This window comes from Eschrichtius robustus, chromosome 1 (assembly GCF_028021215.1).
Source record: "Eschrichtius robustus isolate mEscRob2 chromosome 1, mEscRob2.pri, whole genome shotgun sequence".
Classification (NCBI taxonomy): Eukaryota; Metazoa; Chordata; class Mammalia; order Artiodactyla; family Eschrichtiidae; genus Eschrichtius; species Eschrichtius robustus.
This window is the reverse complement of record NC_090824.1, coordinates 28,635,497-28,655,621: the sequence shown is the minus strand read 5'-3', so window position 1 is coordinate 28,655,621 and position 20,125 is coordinate 28,635,497. Positions and strand designations below refer to the sequence as shown.

General features: G+C 36.5%; 1 protein-coding gene across 3 annotated transcripts; it reads left to right on the top strand.

Moving 5' to 3' along the window:
* The first annotated feature begins 1,764 nt into the window (after nt 1-1,764).
* On the top strand, nt 1,765-19,064 carry PTGR2 (prostaglandin reductase 2). 3 transcript variants are annotated; one of them, XM_068542901.1, is made up of 10 exons: nt 1,765-1,945; nt 6,383-6,467; nt 7,792-7,910; nt 10,663-10,854; nt 13,694-13,864; nt 14,664-14,873; nt 15,875-15,996; nt 17,171-17,258; nt 18,029-18,068; nt 18,897-19,064. In XM_068542901.1, the coding sequence occupies exons 2-10, from the start codon at nt 6,431-6,433 to the stop codon at nt 18,980-18,982; spliced, it is 1,065 nt and encodes a 354-aa protein (XP_068399002.1). In that variant the 5' UTR covers nt 1,765-1,945; nt 6,383-6,430; the 3' UTR covers nt 18,983-19,064. The 3 variants fall into 3 exon arrangements, with proteins under 3 accessions (XP_068399002.1, XP_068399021.1, XP_068399011.1); XM_068542920.1 differs by lacking the exon at nt 1,765-1,945 and adding an exon at nt 1,952-1,970; XM_068542910.1 differs by lacking the exon at nt 1,765-1,945 and adding an exon at nt 1,954-2,019.
* Nucleotides 19,065-20,125: the final 1,061 nt, after the last annotated feature.

Here is a 20,125-nt window from a genome sequence, read left to right as displayed (position 1 = left end):
TCTCTCTGTTTGCTTATTATTGGTTTAGATTCATAAATTTCTATGCTTATGATGTTTGTAAAGCATTATTGTAATTAATTATTTTGGTGCTCAAGTTGTCCCAGATTTGGCCAATAGGATCCCCTTCAAGCTGGCTTCTGTGTCCCTGTGACATACTTCATCATTTTTGGTGGCAAAAAGATGTTCACTGGACTTCCCTCGCCATTCAGTGGTTAAGACTCTGTGCTTCCACTGCAGGGGACATGGGTTTGCTCCCTGGTTGGGGAACTAAGATTCCACACACATGCCGTGCAGTGCAGTCAAAAAAAAAGATGTTCAGGCTCATCTGGTTTGGGCTTACCCTGACCCAGCCCTGGAGTCTGCCATTTCTCTCCTTTTTTTTTTTTTTTTTTTTTTGGCCACACCATGCAGCTTGATCTCAGTTCCCCAACCAGGGATCGAACCCGGGCACAGCAGTAAAAGCCTGGAATCCCAACCAGTAGGCCACCAGGGAGTTCCCTTAGTGGACATATTAGGTTATCTACTGCTGCATAACCAAATACCCCAAAACTTAGCAGCTTAAAACAATGAACAATTATTATCTCACACAGTTTCTGAGGTTTAGGATTTGGGGAGAGGTTTAACTAGGTATTTCTGGAAAAATTTCTCTCCTCTCATGAGGACACAATTAATACACTCATTTCTTGAATTTTTGGAAATAGGAACTCATTCTGGGGAGAAAAATCACACTTGTTACAAGGAGTTCACAGACCCTCTATCAAGAGAGTCAAAATTAATTTAATATTGCAGGGTTTCTTTTCTACTTTGAGAGAGTCTTTTAAAATCAAGTTCTAGACTATCTTTATTTTATGCTATTATTTTTAGTCTGTTATTTTCGTTTCCATTAGTTGGTTCAATTTATTACAACAAAACGTTATCGAAGGTCTACCTGTACAAGATAGATAAAAGAAGTAAGTTTCTCCTCCTGCATGAAGGAGTTTGCACAGTAGTATAATCCTTCTAGTCCTTTCCTGAAGCTTTTCCGAAGAAGTAAAAATTTCAGAGGTGAAGCTACGAGGAACTCCAGGCTGTTAATGATTCTTACCCACTTGCTCACAATCCCAGTCGCCTTTCAGCTACTGAGTGCTATGATTTATGCTGAGCTATTAGCTCTGACATGAATATAATATAAATAGCAATTATTTCACCTGCCTAATTCAGAATGGTCTCCCTTAGGGTTTGAAGTCCCTGGGGAATCCCAGCTATCCTAGGAATAAGCCTTGCTCAACCTAGTTCAACACAAAAGGAGGCAATTAACAATTATGAAATTGAGATGCCAGGTCACACTAGGTAATCCATCTTTGAGGAAGTTGGAATTCTTTGCGAAAGAAAAGACAGCCCTGTTGTAAGGGAAGGAGTCCTGGGCCAGCAGTCTGGAGAGACTATGTAACCCCAGCACTTCCCCTAACCAGCTGAAAGGTAGATGGTCCAATCACAGCCGTTCTCCGAGCCTCAGTTTCCTCGTCTATAAAACGAAGGGTAGGCTTGTCGGGCCCCTAACTAACTGTAATTTTCCAACCTGAGGCTCAGGGAGAAATCCATAAAACAAAATTCCTTCAAAGTACTGCTAGAAGTGAACTCACTGGTCAAGGTTGAACGATTTGTTCTTTGGGTCCAGGTAGTAGGGGCAGTCATAGGCCACCAATCCCGGTTAACTTATTAATACACTTTGCCCATATATGTGACTAGTCTTTAAATCTCCGCACCTTCCCAACCTTCCACGGAAACGCTGTGACGCAGGCAGGTCTGTAGCCTAAACTTCAAAAGCCCGCCCCTGGGAGGGGAGGGGGTGAGGAGACGAGGTCTAGTCGTGCGCCTGCGTACTGAGGTCGGACGGCAGAGGTCTCGCGGCGACCCCTCGCAAGCTCTGCAAACCGCGCGAGATTTCCTCCTGAGCTCCTCGGCGGTGAGTGAAACGCGGGGCTCCGCCGGTAGGACCTATTAGGGCTGGGGAGCCCGAGGCTGGGTCGGGTACTTCAGGTGAGGGAGGATCAAGGAACCAGGGTGACCTCCCGGCTTCCTCCTGGAGCTGCTGGCGACGCTAGCATTATTGCCTACGTCACTGGGATAGGGAATGCTCGAGAAGAAGCAGAAGCAGGGCTTTTTTTTTTTTTTTTTTTTTTAAGAATTGGTGGTAAGCAACCTCAAGTTTGGACATAATTGTGTTTAAGGTGTCCTTGGGATGTTCATTTAACACATATTTAATGGGCACCTACCATGTGCCAGGCATAGGGGGTGAACATAAATCACTGAACTAAACAGGCACGAGTCCCTATCTTGGTGTTTACATTCTGGGAAGTCAGTCTGAAATTCTGGGTTGTAGACGCAGATTTTTAGTAATTTACGTATGAGTGGTTGGTAGTAGGAGCCATAGAAGGTGAAGCCACTGAGAAATGGAAGAGCCATGCAGGAATCCCCACATACTAGGGGAAAAGAAGGAAAAAAACAGAAGTCTCAAAGGAAAGGAGAGCGACCGTCCAGAAAAAGTGGAGGAAATCCCAGAGATTTACACGTTTTGTAATAAGGCCGTGGGCAACAGTCATTTGTGGCAGAATAATTGAGCAAGATCAGGGTAGAGAAGTTTTGTTTTGTTTTTTAAAGATGTTAGGAAGCTCATGTTATGGCAGTGGTGTGTGTTGTGTTTGCCTGTAGGGTTCTAGTGCAGTCATTACCAGTTGTGCGACCATGGGCAAGTTATTCAACCTCTCTGTGCCTCGTTTTCCTCCTCTATAAAATGGGAACAGTGACAGTACCATCCTCAGAGTGTTGTTGGGTGGAGGGGTTAAAGGAGACAATGGCTATTAAATCTTTAGCCCAGTTCCTGGCACTTAGGAACATTCAGGAAACAGGCTGAGAGAAGGAACTTTCCCAAGATCCCGCGTGATTAGAAGCAGGACATGTACTCTGCTTTTCCTAGTTGGGTGCCCTACCCCTTATATTAAGCTGCAAGGTAGACATTCAGATAACACACTCTTTTTGACTGGCACTAGAATTTTTCAGTTGATCATTGATCTGGTATTATTTTGGAATATTGCTTACCACCAATTTGGAACCTACGGGCAAATATGGTCTGCTTGATGTCAGTCAATAAGGACTTGAGTTTTTTTTTCCCTCCCATTTGGGATGAATAACACCACCACCACCACACCTCTTTCAGATCTAGAGCTGGTGTATCATATTGTATATTTTCATTTTGTGACTAAATTTCTTTATGTTTTAAATGTGTTGTTTGTTGTGCTATGGAGGGATATTGCACGATTATCCTACATTAGTTAATTGTAGTGTTTGATAGTTGAAAACTTTCTAATTTGATACAGAGGGAGAAAACTTTAATAGTGTACTTTTCATGCTGATAAGCAGTATTTGGACAAATCTACAGTGTGCATAATTTCAAGTAATAAAGCATACATTGAAAGTAATTAGGGAAAAGGGTGGCAAATATGAAACTTCATTTGGAAAGACTCCTTTGAAAATTTAGCCATCTTGGTGCTGTTAATCACCACTTAAGGTCAGTTATCTTTGGATCCAGCATCAATTTGGAAAACTTTGCCTATTAACCCTATGTAATTTACACCCATGGTGATTCAATAGGAGATTTTCTTTAAAAAAATACATTTAGCCCTACAAGACATTATGGACTTCTCGCTGTGATGAAATAGGATGCACACAGCACCACCTTTAAAGATTCTTACCTAAAAAGTCTGAACCTGCATCTAATCAAACCTCTAGATCTAACTACCTGTGAAGGATAAGAGGGGAGATAGAAGAATGAAGTAAATGACATTATGAGAAAAAATAAATAAAAATAGGGATTTCCCTGGCGGTCCAGTGGTTAAGACTACGTGCTTCCACTGCCGGGGACATGGATTCCATCCCTGGTCAGGGAACTAAGATCCTGTATGCTGCTCAGCCAAAAAAAAAAAAAAGACACTATGAGGATGCAGTCAGAGGTCATTCAACAGACAAAGGAATGAAGAAACATGTTTTTTCAACAACCAGTGACATAAAATAAAAAAGGGGAGACTCAAAAATACAGTATATGGACCTTGATTCTAACGAACCAACTGTAAAAGGACGGAATTTGAATGTGCACTAGGTATTAGATAATGTCAAGGAATTACCTGGACTATTAATTCTGTTATGTTAATGGCATAGTGTTTATGTTTAAAACAACCTGTTATTAGAGATGCATAACTGAGGGATTTTTGAATGAAATAGGATGATGTCTGGGATTTTGTTTTAATGGGAAGCTGGGGAACACAGTCCTTAGCTGGCAACATTGTGTCCGAAAGGACAGAGTGGATATTGGGAGCAACCAGCCATTAAGGTCACAACCAGTGAGATTATAAATATATACATTATAAAAAGTAAGGAAGCAAATAGGATGAATATCCATGTTCTTCAGTCTATTTTATGGAATGCCACTAACATCAGACATTTAGTTCTTAATTAGGAGCAGAATTCCTCTCCTCTAGAAAAGGGTACCTACAGAAGAGTTGAACATTATTATGTGGCTATATACGTGCAAACCGTGTTTGGAGGTGATTGGGGGGCAATAGTGGAAAGAGTGAGGACAAGTGAGATCTGGGATGAGGAGATTTATGTTTCAGTCCTGACTCCTCTGCTTAACTGCTATGTGATCTTGGGTACAAACTGTACCTCAGTTTCCGTTGTAAAATAAGGATATTACCTATATACTTTGTTTTAAGAAATAAATAAATCTGTGTGAAAGTTCTCCATAAGTTATCTCCATATAAATACTATGTTAAGCAAGATTTGAAAAATACCCCATGATGATTATTTAACATTTTTCTGAGAAGTATACATAAATCTCAGGTCTATATAAGAAACTCAGGTACTATATGGGATATAGAGAAATATGAAGAAATTCAAGAGTCCTGCAAATTTAGAAACTAGATTAGGAGTAGAGTCATGGGTAAATGAAATTACCCAGTGATACAAGGCAAGCATTATTAAATATCAAATGGATCTACAGATGGTTGTCAGATGTCTAAGTGTGCTGCTGTATAAACTTAGAAATGATGCTAAGAGCTAAATATATTGCAACTGTTGATAAGCAACAAGGATATATTGTATAGCATGGGGAATTATAGCCACTATCTTGTAATAACTTTTAGTGGAGTATAAGCTGTAAAAATGTTGAATCACTATGCTCTACACCTGAAACTAATATAATAATGTAAATCAACTATAATTTAATAAAAAATATGTTGCAATTGTAAAAAAATTGTCATTGATATAATTGTTGTTCTTGGGCTTCTCAATGTTATTAGGTACTAAAGAGGATGAAATAAAATATCTAATGAGAGAAGACAACTAGTAAATAATTTTAAAAAGGATAATATTTGCTTAGTAACTTAAAAATCAAACAACTTAGACATATAGGATGGAAATTTTTATGTAGTAGTTAAGTGATTGGAATGTCAGACAGCTTGGGTTTGAATCTCAACTCCGCCACCTTACGAAAGTGCTTAAACCCTTTAAGGCACACTTCCTCATCTATAAATTGGGGATAATAATAAAATATTTAATAGGATTGTTAGAGTAAATGAAATATATATAAAATATTGTTAAATACTAAATAAATATATATATATATATATATATATATGTTTCATAGCACAACAGTCCTTGGTAAAGAATAACACTAACGGTCTGTTCTCATTTTTAGTGATGGATAAAGTAAGCATGCCCAAGTCAGATAGTGCTAGCACTGGAACTTTATTTTGCTTCTTTCATTAGCTCAGATTGTAAACCCACAATAAATTGATCCTTTTTTACTCACTTGGCCATTCTATATTACATAATTTCCTAGAAGGTGAGGATTTTAAAATGCTTTTGATGTATTACTTTTATAATCAGCAGAACTATTAAGAAATTTCCATTTTGATAAATAAATAAAAGAACTTTTGAAAATTTGGTTACATCTCAATTTAAACGGCTAGTGTTTTATTTGCTACTAGACTAACTGGCTAACTCTGGAGGAATATATCATATTGTTTTCTTTTAATCAAGCTACAGTAGGAGCCTTAACCATGATGGCTTGAAGATGAATGTGCTTGAATTATGAGGCCGAAAACATTTTGTTCCACTCAGTCTTCAGTGAATTTGTTCTTATTAGCCAAATATTCTAATTAGATTTAGTCTTTCTTCATATATTTGCTTTAGGAGGCAAACTCTAACAGGAGACTACATCTTTTTTGGATCCTAAATATGATTTTTCCTCTCCTTGTTCAGAAACACAAATGTACTTTCTTTTTTAACTTTTAAATTGTTGAATATTTCATAACTTACTTGTGATTTAAAACTTTTCTGTTTATAGGAGTTATTTTATACAGAAGTCTTGTGAGACCACTGTGCAAACAAGGTGATGATTGTACAAAGAGTGGTATTGAATTCCCGACCTGGTATGTATTTGTCTGTGATGAATGAACAGCTGTGGTCTTTAATAATTATTAATGCAAATGGAGGAACAAAAAGTAATAATATGATGTAAATGTGGTAAATTAGGTAGGAAGATATTAACACTAGTAGAGATATTAGAAGAAACTCTTTAAACAATATAATATTCATTTTAAAATTTTATTTATTTATTCATTCATTCATTCATTCTTGGCTGCGTTGGGTCTTCGTTGCTGTGTGCAGGCTTTCTCTAGTTGAGGTGAGCGGGGGCTACTCTTTGTTGCGGTGTGCGGGCTTCTCATTGCTGTGGCTTCTCTTGTTGCGGAGCACAGGCTCTAGGTGTGCGGGCTTCAGTAGTTGTGGTGCACGGGCTTAGTAGCTCCGTGGCATGTGGGATCTTCCCGGACCAGGGCTCTAACCTGTGTTTCCTGCATTGGCAGGCAGACTCTTGACCACTGCACCACCAGGGAAGTCCCAATATTCATTTTTTTAAATGATAACTTATCAAGGCCACTTGTTGAGGAAATAAGGTATTTTAAAATTATTATAATTTTTAGAAGGTTATATTACAAATATATGTGGCTTTTGTTTTTTCTTTATAATGTGTATCGTTGATTCTTAAGATGTGCTTTTCTGTTTTATGTGAAAAGCACTGACCTATGTCATCCTAGGTCATCTAACCTGACATCTAACCTGAATCATAGAAGCGTAGGTATGGAAGTAACCTGAGAGGTTTGGGCCCATGCTGCCTTGGTTTTGGTGCTTACCTAGCATGTGGCCTGGGAAAGACACTTACCTTTTCTCAGTTTTAGTAAAGTGAGCAATTAGATTAAAATGTCTACATTCCGTTTTCACCTTATAAATTTGATGATTCAATGAATATGAAGTTTTAATTATATTCATTTAAGTTTCTCTTTTCATCTTAAAATGAGGAAGGATAGTTTACCTGTTTACTTTGGCTAATGTGGTGTTTCTGCTACTTTGTGAATTTTAATTTTCATAGTTAAAAAAAAAAGCTGGCTGTGCTTTTTCACTTTTTGAAATCCTTCTATAATTTTATAACAGATGAGGTGATTTACCTGTAATCACCTTAAAAAAGAAATTTTTACATTGACAGCAATATGCCAAAGGAAATTCTTGGAAAAACCAAGAGCAAGTGAAACTATTTGAAGAATTTATGCTGAGTTACAGAAAAATTACAAAACAATGTGGATTTATTCATGTGTGTATTCCAGGAGTGCTCTACATCTTAGAGTGACCTTTTAAAAATAATAAATAATTCTATGGGAAAGTGACTTTTTGATTTTATATTTTTGCCTAATATTCTAGGAAAAAATGGTAATCCAGTGGCGGAAAATTTCCGAGTAGAAGAAGTAAACTTACCAGATAATATCAATGAAGGACAAGTACAAGTCAGAACTCTTTACCTTTCTGTGGATCCTTACATGGTAAGAATCAGGATTTTGTGACTTAGTGAAAATAATTTTATTTTCATATTTTTTCATGTTGCATATGAATTTCACTGTGCAAGCCTCATGATTAATAAATATTTGAGGGACTTCCCTGGTGGCGCAGTGGTTAAGAATTCGCCTGCCAGTGCAGGGGACATGGGTTTGAGCCCTGGTCCGGGAAGATCCCACATGCTGCGGAGCAACTAAGCCCGTGGACCACAACTACTGAGCCTGCCCTCTAGGGCCCGCGAGCCACAACTACTGAGCCCGCATACCGCAACTACTAGAGCCTGCACGCCTAGAGCCCGTGCTCTGCAACAAGAGAAGCCACCGCAATGAGAAGCCTGTGCACCGCAACGAAGAGTAGCCCCCGCTCGCCACAACTAGAGAAAGCCCGCGTGCAGCAATGAAGACCCAACGCAGCCAAAAATACATAAATGAATAAATAAATTTATAAAAAAAAAAAAACACTCTGAACCCTCAGACTAGTCCTTTCTGTTATATTTTCTCAAAACAGTACCTTGACCTTCAGCCTAAATTAATAATTATTTGTGTTGTTATTAGATATTTATTTTCCCTAATAAAAGCTTACTATGACAAAGATCTTATTTATCACTGTATCTCCAGTGACAAGCGTAAGTGCTTATTAAGTATTAAAGGAAGGAAGGAAGAAAATTACTTTGGTTGCTTTCACTTGACACTGTTCTAAAAAAAAAAAAAAAAGGACAGAAAAATGAAATCTGATGAACATTAAATTATTGAAATTTTATATCATTCCAAATTCACAAGTAATTTTAATCACTATGTATGTACTGTACTTTACATGGTTATATTTAATATGTATATACTATTTTGATTTCATATTTGTGATTTTATATTCATACCTTCATATGAAAAACTAGTCCAGATATTATTATTTTGGTGGTTGTATAACATTTTCTTGTGTTGACATCATTCGCTTACCTATGGGGAATTACTCGTTCCCACTTTTTCTGTTAGCCTTAAGAATCAGGTTCTTGGTGTGGCCAGTATCCAGTGGCTGCTGCACTTGCTTTTCAAGAATATATGGGAGGGGCACACAAGCAGAAGTGTAGTGTATTCCCATAGAAGCTTCTGCCTCAATTCCCTGTGTGGTCTTTTCCCCTGGTGAACTGAACCAGACCATGGGGGGCCCCTTGATCAAGCAGCCTTCCATCTATTCCATCTCCTGGACCACACTGTAGGCTTGTACATCTTGGCCTTCATGAGAGAGGCAAGAGTGAGCCACAGAGAGGAAGAAAGCCTAGATTACTTCCCAGAGAAATCTTTAGCCCTAGTCCTATGGAAAGGTGTGGTGCTATTGTGACATTATGTCTTTGAGGAATAAAGAACATCCAGCTGAGGTTAGGGGGAATGTTGTAGTGCTTGGTCTGAAGTTGTGATGAATAACTGTATAAAAATTGTTTCATTTTTCTTTTGGGTTATTTCCATTGAGGAAGCAGTATTGCTTGGCTGAAGAAATGAGCAGTATTATGGTCTATATGTTACTAGTTTGTTTTCTATAAAAAAATAGACAGTTTTGACCCAGCAATCCCAATACTGGGCATATACCCTGAGAAAACCATAGGTCAAAAAGGTCATGTACCAAAATGTTCATTGCAGCTCTATTTACAATAGCCAGGACACGGAAGCAACATAAATGTCCATCGACAGATGAATGGATAAAGAAGATGTGGCACATATATACAATGGAATATTACTCAGCCATAAAAAGAAATGAAATGGAGGTATTTGTAATGAGGTGGATGGAGTTAGAGTCTGTCATACAGAGTGAAGTAAGTCAGAAAGAGAAAAACAAATACAGTATGCTAACACATATATACGGAATCTAAGGGAAAAAAAAAAAAAAAAGAGGCCATGAAGAACCTAGTGGCAAGACGGGAATAAAGACACAGACCTACTAGAGAATGGACTTGAGGATATGGGGAGGGGGTGGGGTGAGATGTGACAGGGTAAAAGAGTGTCATGGACATATATACACTACCAAATGTAAAATAGATAACTAGTGGGAAGCAGCCGCATAGCACAGGGAGATCAGCTCGGTGCTTTGTGACCACCTAGAGGGGTGGGATGGGGAGGGTGGGAGGGAGGGAGATGCAAGAGGGAAGAGAAATGGGAACATATTGTATATGTATAACTGATTCACTTTGTTATAAAGCAGAAGCTAACACACCATTGTAAGGCAATTATACTTCAATAAAGATGTTTAAAAAAAAAATAGACAGTTTTATAATATTATCAGCAACAGTAAGTGTACCTAATTTGCTACAATCCATTGAAACCATTGACACAGTATCTTGTATTATTTTTGCTAGCATAATGTATATAATATTACATAAATTTCTTAAGTAATTAAGAATTTTAACAGCTTTATTGAACTATAATCCACATATACAGTTTACACATTTAATGTGTACAATTCAGTGGTTTTTAGTCTATTCACAAAGTTGTGGAACTATCACCACAATCTAATTTTAGAACATACTTAAATTCCTTTTAAATTTCACTTCTTTACTTGTTAGAGAGGTGATACTTTTTTTTCAGGATAAAAAATAACTGAAAGGAAGAGAGAAATTAAGGTAAGTTTTGTTTGGCTAACACTGTACTTAACATTACTTATTACATACTTTCTTTTAGTCACTGGGTAAATTAGTAAACTGTTTCAGTATTATCAGAGAGAATTATCCTAATCTATGTTTTCTTTTCTTAGCGTTGTAGAATGAATGAAGACACTGGCAGTGACTATATATCACCTTGGCAGCTGTCTCAGGTGGTTGATGGTGGAGGTATTGGGATTATAGAAGAAAGCAAACACACAAATTTTACTAAAGGCGATTTTGTGACTTCTTTCTATTGGCCCTGGCAAACCAAGGTTATTCTAGATGGAAATATCCTTGAAAAGGTGATGTATAATATAAAGTATCTGATTTTTTCCCCCCTGTAATTCCTTCTTTATGCATTTGGTGCTCAGTTCTGTTTGTTATCAGGGAAAAAATAAAAGCACATGTTTTCTTTTTAGATAGCTGTCAGAATATGGAAAGCCTTTTATTCCTCTTCCACTGTTGGTTGTAACTATGTATGACAGTTCTTAGATTGCCAATGAATGATGTTGTTTTCCATATTTAATTTCTCAAATTTTACATAAATGTTTTATACTAAGAACTAGAAGGCCCCTTATAGTTGTATGCTTTAAAGTTTCCTGAGAAATTACCACTTGACTTAAGAAATTCATTTGGTTTGTGTTTGAAATTCCATCTTGTGTCAGAAATCTTGAGTTCGGTTTCTACTGTTAGGCTGAACCATGTGGAATTACCAATATTTGTCTGTTTTTTTTTTTTTTTTAAGTATTTGTTTATTTATTTATGGCTGTGTTGGGTCTTCATTTCTGTGCGAGGGCTTTCTCTAGTTGCGGCAAGCGGGGGCCACTCTTCATCGCGGTGCGCGGGCCTCTCACTATCGCGGCCTCTCTTGTTGCGGATCACAGGCTCCAGACGCGCAGGCTCAGTAGTTGTGGCTCACGGGTCCAGTTGCTCCGTGGCATGTGGGATCTTCCCAGACCAGGGCTCGAACCCGTGTCCCCTGCGTTGGCAGGCAGATTCTCAACCACTGCGCCACCAGGGAAGCCCTATTTGTCTGTTTTGACCTACAAAAACTGGCAGCCTCATGTAATTCAGCCTAATATTTGTCATCAAGGAAGTTACCTTATATCTCTGAACCTCAGTTTCCTCATGTGCAAAATGAAAACAATAGCTACCTCACAAGTGAATGTGAAAATTAAATTAAATTTAGCTATGATAAATGTGATTAAGGCTTTGTAAAAAGCTTTATAAAATTTTAGTATTTTTTATGATTACAAATTATTATAATCAGTTAAAGATGGCTGTTAAGATAAAATGAGATGCGGGAGACATTACACAATCATTTGCCAACTTAATGGTACTAGTAAAATATATTTAACTAGAAATTTCATAGCAGGAAGTGAAAGAGAAACATTCAGCACTTTCTAGTTTTCCCTGTCATTGTGCTATAGTGGGAAATTGAGCAACTGGAGAAAGCTTAAAATGTTTGGGGAGTAGGTATTAGAAATGAGGAAGAGGAATTCAGAAGGGATAGAAAAATGATCTTTGCTAAAAGCAAACTTATCTCACAATGTTTTTATACTGGCTTTACTAATAAATGACTATTAACTACAGGATACATTTCTGTGTAGTGTACGGTAGACCTTTCTGTATATTATAGACTTTAATATCTCCATTACCTTTATTCACACACCAGACTTAACTGATAGCCATTTAAAACTGCTGATTACAAACTGCCATTTTCTTTCTTTGTGGCAGAGCAAGGTGGCGAATCTTGATTACTTTTGGTGGTTTATTGAGTTTTTACCAAAATTATTCAATTCCTTAAAAACGATTATAAAACCTTTATGGTAGGGAGTCTTTCTATATAATTTTTTTTCAATTCTCCCTAATGTTACAGATAAGAAAACAGGCACAGAAAATGTGAGAGAAGTATAATTAACTATTGATTGGGCCTGGTAAACATATAAATGTAAAATGCTAAAAAGCTGACAGAGACCTCATTTAATTCTGTAATTAAGCTAGAAGAAATTGTATCACACCTTCCTTACATTTCCATGGACCATTTTAAGCATCAGTAATGAGAACTGTTAAGAGTTTGAGCTCATTTTTATATAGATAAATGTTTACTCTGGAATTGCTCAGAGATTTTTTTTTTTAAATTTTTATTTATTTATTTATTTATGGCTGTGTTGGGTCTTCGTTTCTGTGCGAGGGCTTTCTCTAGTTGCGGCAAGTGGGGGCCACTCTTCATCACGGTGCGCGAGCCTCTCATTATCGCGGCCTCTCTTGTTGCGGAGCACAGGCTCCAGACGCGCAGGCTCAGTAATTGTGGCTCACGGGCCTAGTTGCTCCGCGGCATGTGGGATCTTCCCAGACCAGGGCTTGAACCCGTGTCCCCCGCATTGGCAGGCGGATTCTCAACCACTGCGCCACCAGGGAAGCCCGCTCAGAGATTTTTAAACCTTCCAGTTTTGCCTAGTGTTTTCCTGTTAAGTGTTTCCTCTCTTTTGAAATATTTGGGACATTGACAAGAAAGAACGTTTGGTATCTCTTATGTGGCAATTCTTTTTTAAAGGTTTTGTAGGTTTTTTTTTACTATAAAGAGAAGTAATTTTTTTTTTTTTTTTTTTTTACTTTGTACAAGTAAATTATAGAATTTTAACAAGACTGAAGAATGGTTTACTGTTCTTGAAACTATGTTGGGTTGTTTATTAGTCCACTTGAACTGCCATTACAAAATACCATAGACTGAAATTTATTTTCTCACAGTTCTGGAGTCTAGAAGTCTGAGGTCAAGGTGCTGGAACATTTGGTTTCCTGTGAAGCCTCTCTTCCTGGCTTAAAGATGGCTGCCTTCTCACTGTGTCCTCACACAGTATCCAGCCTTTCCTCTGTGCACCTGCATAGAAAGAGATCTCTGGTGCCTCTTCCTCTTTTAAGGACATAAGTCCTATCAGATTAGGGCCCCACCTTTATGACGTCATTTAACCTTATCTCCTTAAAGGCCCTATCTCCAAATATACTCACACTAAGAGTTAGGTCTTCAATATATGAATTTGGGGGGGACACAATACAGTACTTAACAGGTTGTCTCTACCCTGTTGACTTAAAACGGAAATTCCTAGTATTATTTTTAAAAGGTATGTATATGTTTTTTAGGTAGACCCACAGCTTGTGGATGGACACCTTTCATACTTTCTTGGAGCTATAGGGATGCCTGGTTTGACTTCCTTGATTGGGATACAGGAAAAAGGTCATATAACTGCTGGATCTAATCAGACAATGGTTGTTAGTGGGGCTGCTGGTGCTTGTGGATCCTTAGCTGGGCAGGTAAACTTTTGGAGAATAATCTGATTTTCTAAAAAACTAGTCATAACAATCTCTGGATATGTGTATATAATTTAAAATATAAAATTGAACAAATTTATAATATGAGTATTTTACACATTTTTGGTAGAAATGATGTTATTGCATGCTTAGACTCTCTTCTTAACAATATGAAAAATGTTATAGATTTTTGTATTTTGTTCTCTTTTAACCAAAAATGGCATGGTAAATGCTAGAGCATTGCTCTAATCAATATGAAGAAGAAAATCACAGAGTACCTGTCTGGAATTACATGAATTAAAAAACAAATTTATATTTTAAAAAAATCATCTTCAAATAAGAAAGCACTTATTGGGTTCTAGAAGTATAGTAAATATTATGATAGAAATTTATAAAGTACATTGTTTTATGAATAATAGCCTTTATAGTGTGAAACCATTGAAACAAAACATTTTATCTTAATAGTGATTTTAGTTGCTCACAGGCCTGAAAAATATTGAATTGCAAGATAGAGATATTTTGAGTCTGACTATTCCTTTTATGACATCATCTTTAAATTGCGAGATTTTAACATTCAAACTAACTCTAATTTTATTCAATCTTAATTTTTTAAAGAATGCCATTATATCTGTTCTCAGTTCTTTTGGTCTCAAATTACTTTTAGCTAAAAGCCTTATAATCTAACCTCAGTTGTGACGAACACTTTCATATATGTACTTGTATTAACTTTCATACTTTCACATTTTTACATTTAAATTGTGACAGTAGAAAGTTGTTTAATTTTCAAAAATTTCCCCTCTAGATTGGCCATTTGATGGGCTGTTCCAGAGTTGTGGGAATTTGTGGAACACCTGAGAAGTGCCTCCTTTTGACCTCAGAACTGGGCTTTGATGCTGCAATTAATTATAAAGAGGGGAGTGTGGCAGAACAACTCCGTGAATTATGCCCCTCTGGAGTGGATGTTTACTTTGACAATGTTGGCGGTGACATCAGCGATACAGTGATAAGTCAGGTTGTTTTCTGATTTGTTTGTTATAAATTTGAATACTACAGTTTATTTGATGTGATATCTTTTAACCTGATACTGAGAGAGAAAAAAAAACTTTATAAAATTGTAGGGTTTATGGTGAAAAACATGATGGTCAGTATTGTAAGTGATACAGAAGAGCTTGCTGAGGCTACTTCCATTTGTTTGTAGATTTGCACTGTGAGCATCAATTTCAGTTCTTTGCTAGCAATGTTATATTTTCACCTGTAATTTATTTTTGTGAAAAAATACAGTTGTATTATTCAAATGAAATTCTGACCTTTAACTCACTTCTAACCATCAACCAACTTACATCAACCAACTTACAGCCATGACTTTGGGTAAGGAAAGGATTTTCAGATTGCAGGTATTTACATATTTTAATTGACAGTGTTACAATTTATCAACATTAGCTGTTAACACTGCATTGTCCTTTACTATATGTAAAATTGTTTTCAATTGAGGTTAAATTATTTAAATTCTAAGAAATACTTTACCAATAATAACAAAAATAGCATCAATGATGACAATGAGAACTAATGCAATTCTTTTGCTGATTACCAAACTCTTATTTACCGCTGTGTTCCTTTGGAGTAGACTTATTTTCTAGCTAATTAAAGCTCTCTAATACATATAATGGGTAAGTCTTCAAAACAAAATCAATTAATTGGCATTATAATTATATAATACTAATTATATAATACTATAATGCCAATTATAATTGGCATTATAGTATTAAATACTATAGGGAATTCCCTGGAGGTGGTCCAGTTGTTAGGACTGCGTGCTTTCACTGCCCAGGGCACAGGTTCAATCCCTGGTCGGGGAACTAAGATACCACAAACCGAGTGGTGTGGCCATTTGAAAAAAAAAAAAAAAAGATTAAATATTACAGTCAAGGAGGCTTTCATTGAGGCAGCCATAAAATTAGCAAACATAGGGAAGGTGTATATCTTAGGTTATAATCATCAATTTTCTCTGAACAGATGAATCAGGACAGCCACATCATCCTATGTGGTCAAATTTCTCAGTACAACAAAGATGTGCCTTATCCTCCTCTACTACCCTCTGCTGTAGAAGCAATCCGGAAAGAAAGAAACATCACAAGGTGTGTTCTACGCTTTCCCCTTATTACCAGATTCAAGGGGTTTAAAGATCATGGATGTATACAAAATATGTTGTTCTTCATATATAATTTTTCTTATTAAATAAAACTTGAAAATGTACATTTTAAGGTGGTCATTTAGGTTTTGGTTAATTAGGTCCCTGGCAGAAAACTTTTTGAAAAATGCATCTGTTCAATCAATCTTTTGCAAATCTTTTTTGCGAGTGTTAGAAATTCAACTCATATTGGCTTAAGTGTGAAGGAAATTTATTGGCTCATGTATCTAAGAAGTTCAATATTAGTACTGGCTTAGATTTGGCTGGATAAAAGGTTTGCATAGTGGTGTCATGACTCAAGTTTTTTTTTTTTTTAATTCTTACTTTTGGCTGTGTTGGATCTTTGTTGCTGCGCGTGGGCTTTCTCTAGTTGAGGCGAGTGGGGGCTACTCTTCGTTGCGGTGCACGGGCCTCTCATTGCGGTGGCTTCTCTTGCTACGGAGCATGGGCTCTAGGTGCACAGGCTTCAGTAGTTGTGGCTCGTGGGCTCTAGAGCACAGGTTCAGTAGTTGTGGCGCACGGGCTCAGTTGCTCCACGGCACGTGGGATCCTCCCGGACCAGGGCTCGAACCCGTGTCCCCTGCATTGGCAGGTGGAGTCTTAACCACTGCGCCACCAGGGAGGTCCCATGACTCAGTTTTTCTTCACCCCTGGGCTGTGCTTTCTTCTGGATTGTCTTGGCTCCCTCGCAGGCTCTCCTCTTGCAGCAGCAGGAGGATGACTGTTATCTTTACTCTTATATTTTACCAGATTAGCAATCCAAGCAAAAAAGAGAACAGCTCTCTTCTTGCAGTTTTATTACATCTCCAAGCTGATACTTAATGGCTCAGACTGGCCTGGCTTTCTTTCGTCACATGAGGGTGGGGAAAGGATGTCACCCACAAAGTAAAATCACAGTGTTACTACCAAATGGGATTGTGGATGCTGGGCAGACAATACAATAGAAGTCCATTATACTTAACGCTTGTAACTACACCTAAAGCTATATCTGACCAGACTCTGTGTGCTTAAGTCCTAATGTTTGAAAGATTAACAAATTTTAGAGTTCTGGAATGATTTGATTTGGGCTTTCTCACTCCCTCCCTAGTCTCTGATCATTATCCTTTTCTTCCCCACTACAGAGAAAGATTTCTGGTGTTAAATTTTAAGGACAAATTTGAGTCTGGCATTCTCCAGCTGAGTCAGTGGTTTAAAGAAGGAAAGCTAAAGGTAGAACTTGCTTCTGTTCTTTATCAGTATTATTCTTCCTGCTACTTGATATACTTTTGTATTATTTGAATTTAATATTAGTTTCATAATAAATATTTCTACAAAAGAAAAGTATACTGAACATTATAAATAAACTTTACCTCCTGAGTGAGGATAACTCTCCTGATTGAGAAACTCTCTCATTAGTCCCTTTATCTAAAATTTTATTAATGTTTACTTTTCTTAGACTATATTACAAGATCAATAGGTTTTTGTTTTTTCCAAATTGTAATATTCATTAACAAATATTTATGGAACGCTACTATGTGTTAGAAGCTGTGCTTTCTCGAAAATCTTATAAGCACCTCCTAGTACCTCTCCACCACCATACATGTTTCCTGCCCTCCCTGGACATTCTGATAGATCTCTTGGCTATGGCTGAAAGTCAGGAATTATCAATCTGAGGTCCAGAGACCCTGACCTAGGATGTTCTTGAAACGTGAAAATGATAGGCAAAGTTGTATGTGTGTGTGCTTATATACTTTGTTTTTTGAAAAGAAGGTGTATAGCATGTGATATTACAAACTTAAGATTAGACAATGGGAAAATAGGATTGTACTTAAAAAAATGAATTGATAGGATACTTCTCTGGACTACCTACACAAAAAGAAGAATCTCTCTTTTTAGACAGAAAATGCTAAATAGTATTGCTGCCTTTTGCAAAACTGAAAACTGTTAAATAGAAACACTGAAGTCTAAAGAATATAAAATATACCTAATTTGATTTACAGATTAAAGAGACTATGATAAATGGATTGGAAAACATGGGAGGTAAGATGAATGTAGATTTTATTATACACATGAGTTCAGCACAAATACTCTCTTTTTTCTTTTAATTCTACTTCTCTGTTGTTTTTTTCTTTTTAAATCATTTCTTTCCTGTAAAGTCTTAATCAAACTTCATGAAGTTCAACTTAGTGGTATTTAAGAGCCATTGTTTTCTCATTTCAAATTGTAAAAGTAAGTGTTTCTTTGGTTTTGTAAATAACTTATGAAAAAAAAATGTAAGAATTGTCAAACTCATTTAGCCTCTAGGTAACTTTTTCAGATTGAATGGTTCTAAGCCATCATAAGATTACATGAAGCAAGTTTTCAATATTTGGGGGTTGTTTTTTTTTTACTAACATACACAGATTTCCACACTCTCTTTTGTTTCAAATAAAGAGGATTAAACTGATAATTTTTCCTTTTTGAGAAAAAAATTTAATATATTTGGAGATGTATATTTCACTTACTTAGTAAAACTTTATGACTAGATTTCTAATATTTTTAAATTATTTAAAAATTGTTATTGCTGACATTTATCCTCATATTTATTTGCCTCTAGTCTTCAGACTCTGTAACAGTGAACATGGATGTGGACACCAATTAATAATTTCTAGTTTGGGTAAAAACACATTTTTAAGATGTTAATTGGGTTAGTTTGTCCTGTAACTTTGCCAGTGTTTTACTTGAGGTTTCTTTTCATGACAGTTTCCTTCTGTACTTAAAATCATTGAAGAAATTATTCAAATTAATTGTATGTGTCTGACCTACTGATAAACATGTATGATGGTGACATTTATGTTTTCAGATAACCTAGTTTTTTTTTCTTTCCAGCTGCATTCCAGTCCATGATGACAGGAGGTAACATTGGAAAGCAGATAGTTTGCATTTCAGAAGAAACCTCTTTGTTATCTCTATAAACATCTTCATTATGAAATACATGGATTGCTTTCCGTTTTGCACAAAGATTTCAAGATACATTAAAAAAAACCCTTAAGAGTACAGATAGCTTTTGATTTAAATGTGATCATAGGTGATATTTTCTTAGCTGCATAATTCTTTCCTATATCTTCAATATCGTATATGTATTCTTCATCCAATATGATTATTTACAATAATAGATTGAAGTCAACATGACCTATTTTTCCTTCTTTTGCTAAAACTAATATTACATGAAATTTATATCAGATATTCTGAAACCACTGGAGATTTGATGTAACTGTTTAATCATACAAAATATTTTTTAAATTAATAACTTTTATTAACTTCATAAGTTGTATTTAAAATAGAATACTTGAGAAGGCACTTAGTAAATATTGAACTGGACATGCTTTACGTAATTCTTGAACTGAAGCTTGAAGAATAAATTGGGATGGTCTTTCCATATTATAGATGGAAGAGGGACTTAATTGCAGGGTCTGTGTGTGTGTAGGGGTTTGGGGGAATTCAGAGCTTGTGGGACAGTTTTTGGGGTAGGAGAGCAGAGGCTTTGTGTTGGGAGTAGTATGAGAAGTTAAATAACTGAGGTTGGTTAGGTTGATGGAGGGACTAGATTTACTACAGAGGATATGTGTTTTGCCAAGTAGTTCACAGTATAGCCTAAAAACTCAAATATATATTGATAAAAGCCTATGTTTATTTTAGGTTAGCAGGCACATACTGTCAAATAGTTACAGAGATTTCAAGGGCAAATAGATATAGACATCAATTCAAGTTTTAAGTGATGAAAAAGATTTAAACAACAAATACAGCTTCAGAAAATGACAGAACTGACTGAGCGAAGTAACAAATGGTCATAAACATGGCTGTTCAAGACCTATTAATGTACCTCTAAATAAGAGCATTTGTTTTATTAATTGTAATCAACCCTTTAATACAGTAAAATTGAGGATATTTTCTGAGTGTTGTGCTGGCTTATGGTTAGCTGTTTACAAATTGCAATATACTTTTGTGTAGATTCGAACTGTGTTAGTAATCAGTCACTCCAGTTGACCTCAGTGGCCTTCGCTTCTTTCTTGTTTTATATACTTTTCCAGAGAGAGCTTCATCTCTTGTCTGTGTGT

Bases quoted from the DNA above. Each gene is read 5' to 3' on its own strand.
- PTGR2 (XM_068542901.1), top strand. From the start codon at position 6,431: ATGATTGTACAAAGAGTGGTATTGAATTCCCGACCTG. The intron at 14,874-15,874 runs GTTGTTTTCTGA...TTCTCTGAACAG, and splicing joins GCGATACAGTGATAAGTCAG to ATGAATCAGGACAGCCACAT. The intron at 18,069-18,896 runs GTAAGATGAATG...TTTTCTTTCCAG, and splicing joins TGGATTGGAAAACATGGGAG to CTGCATTCCAGTCCATGATG.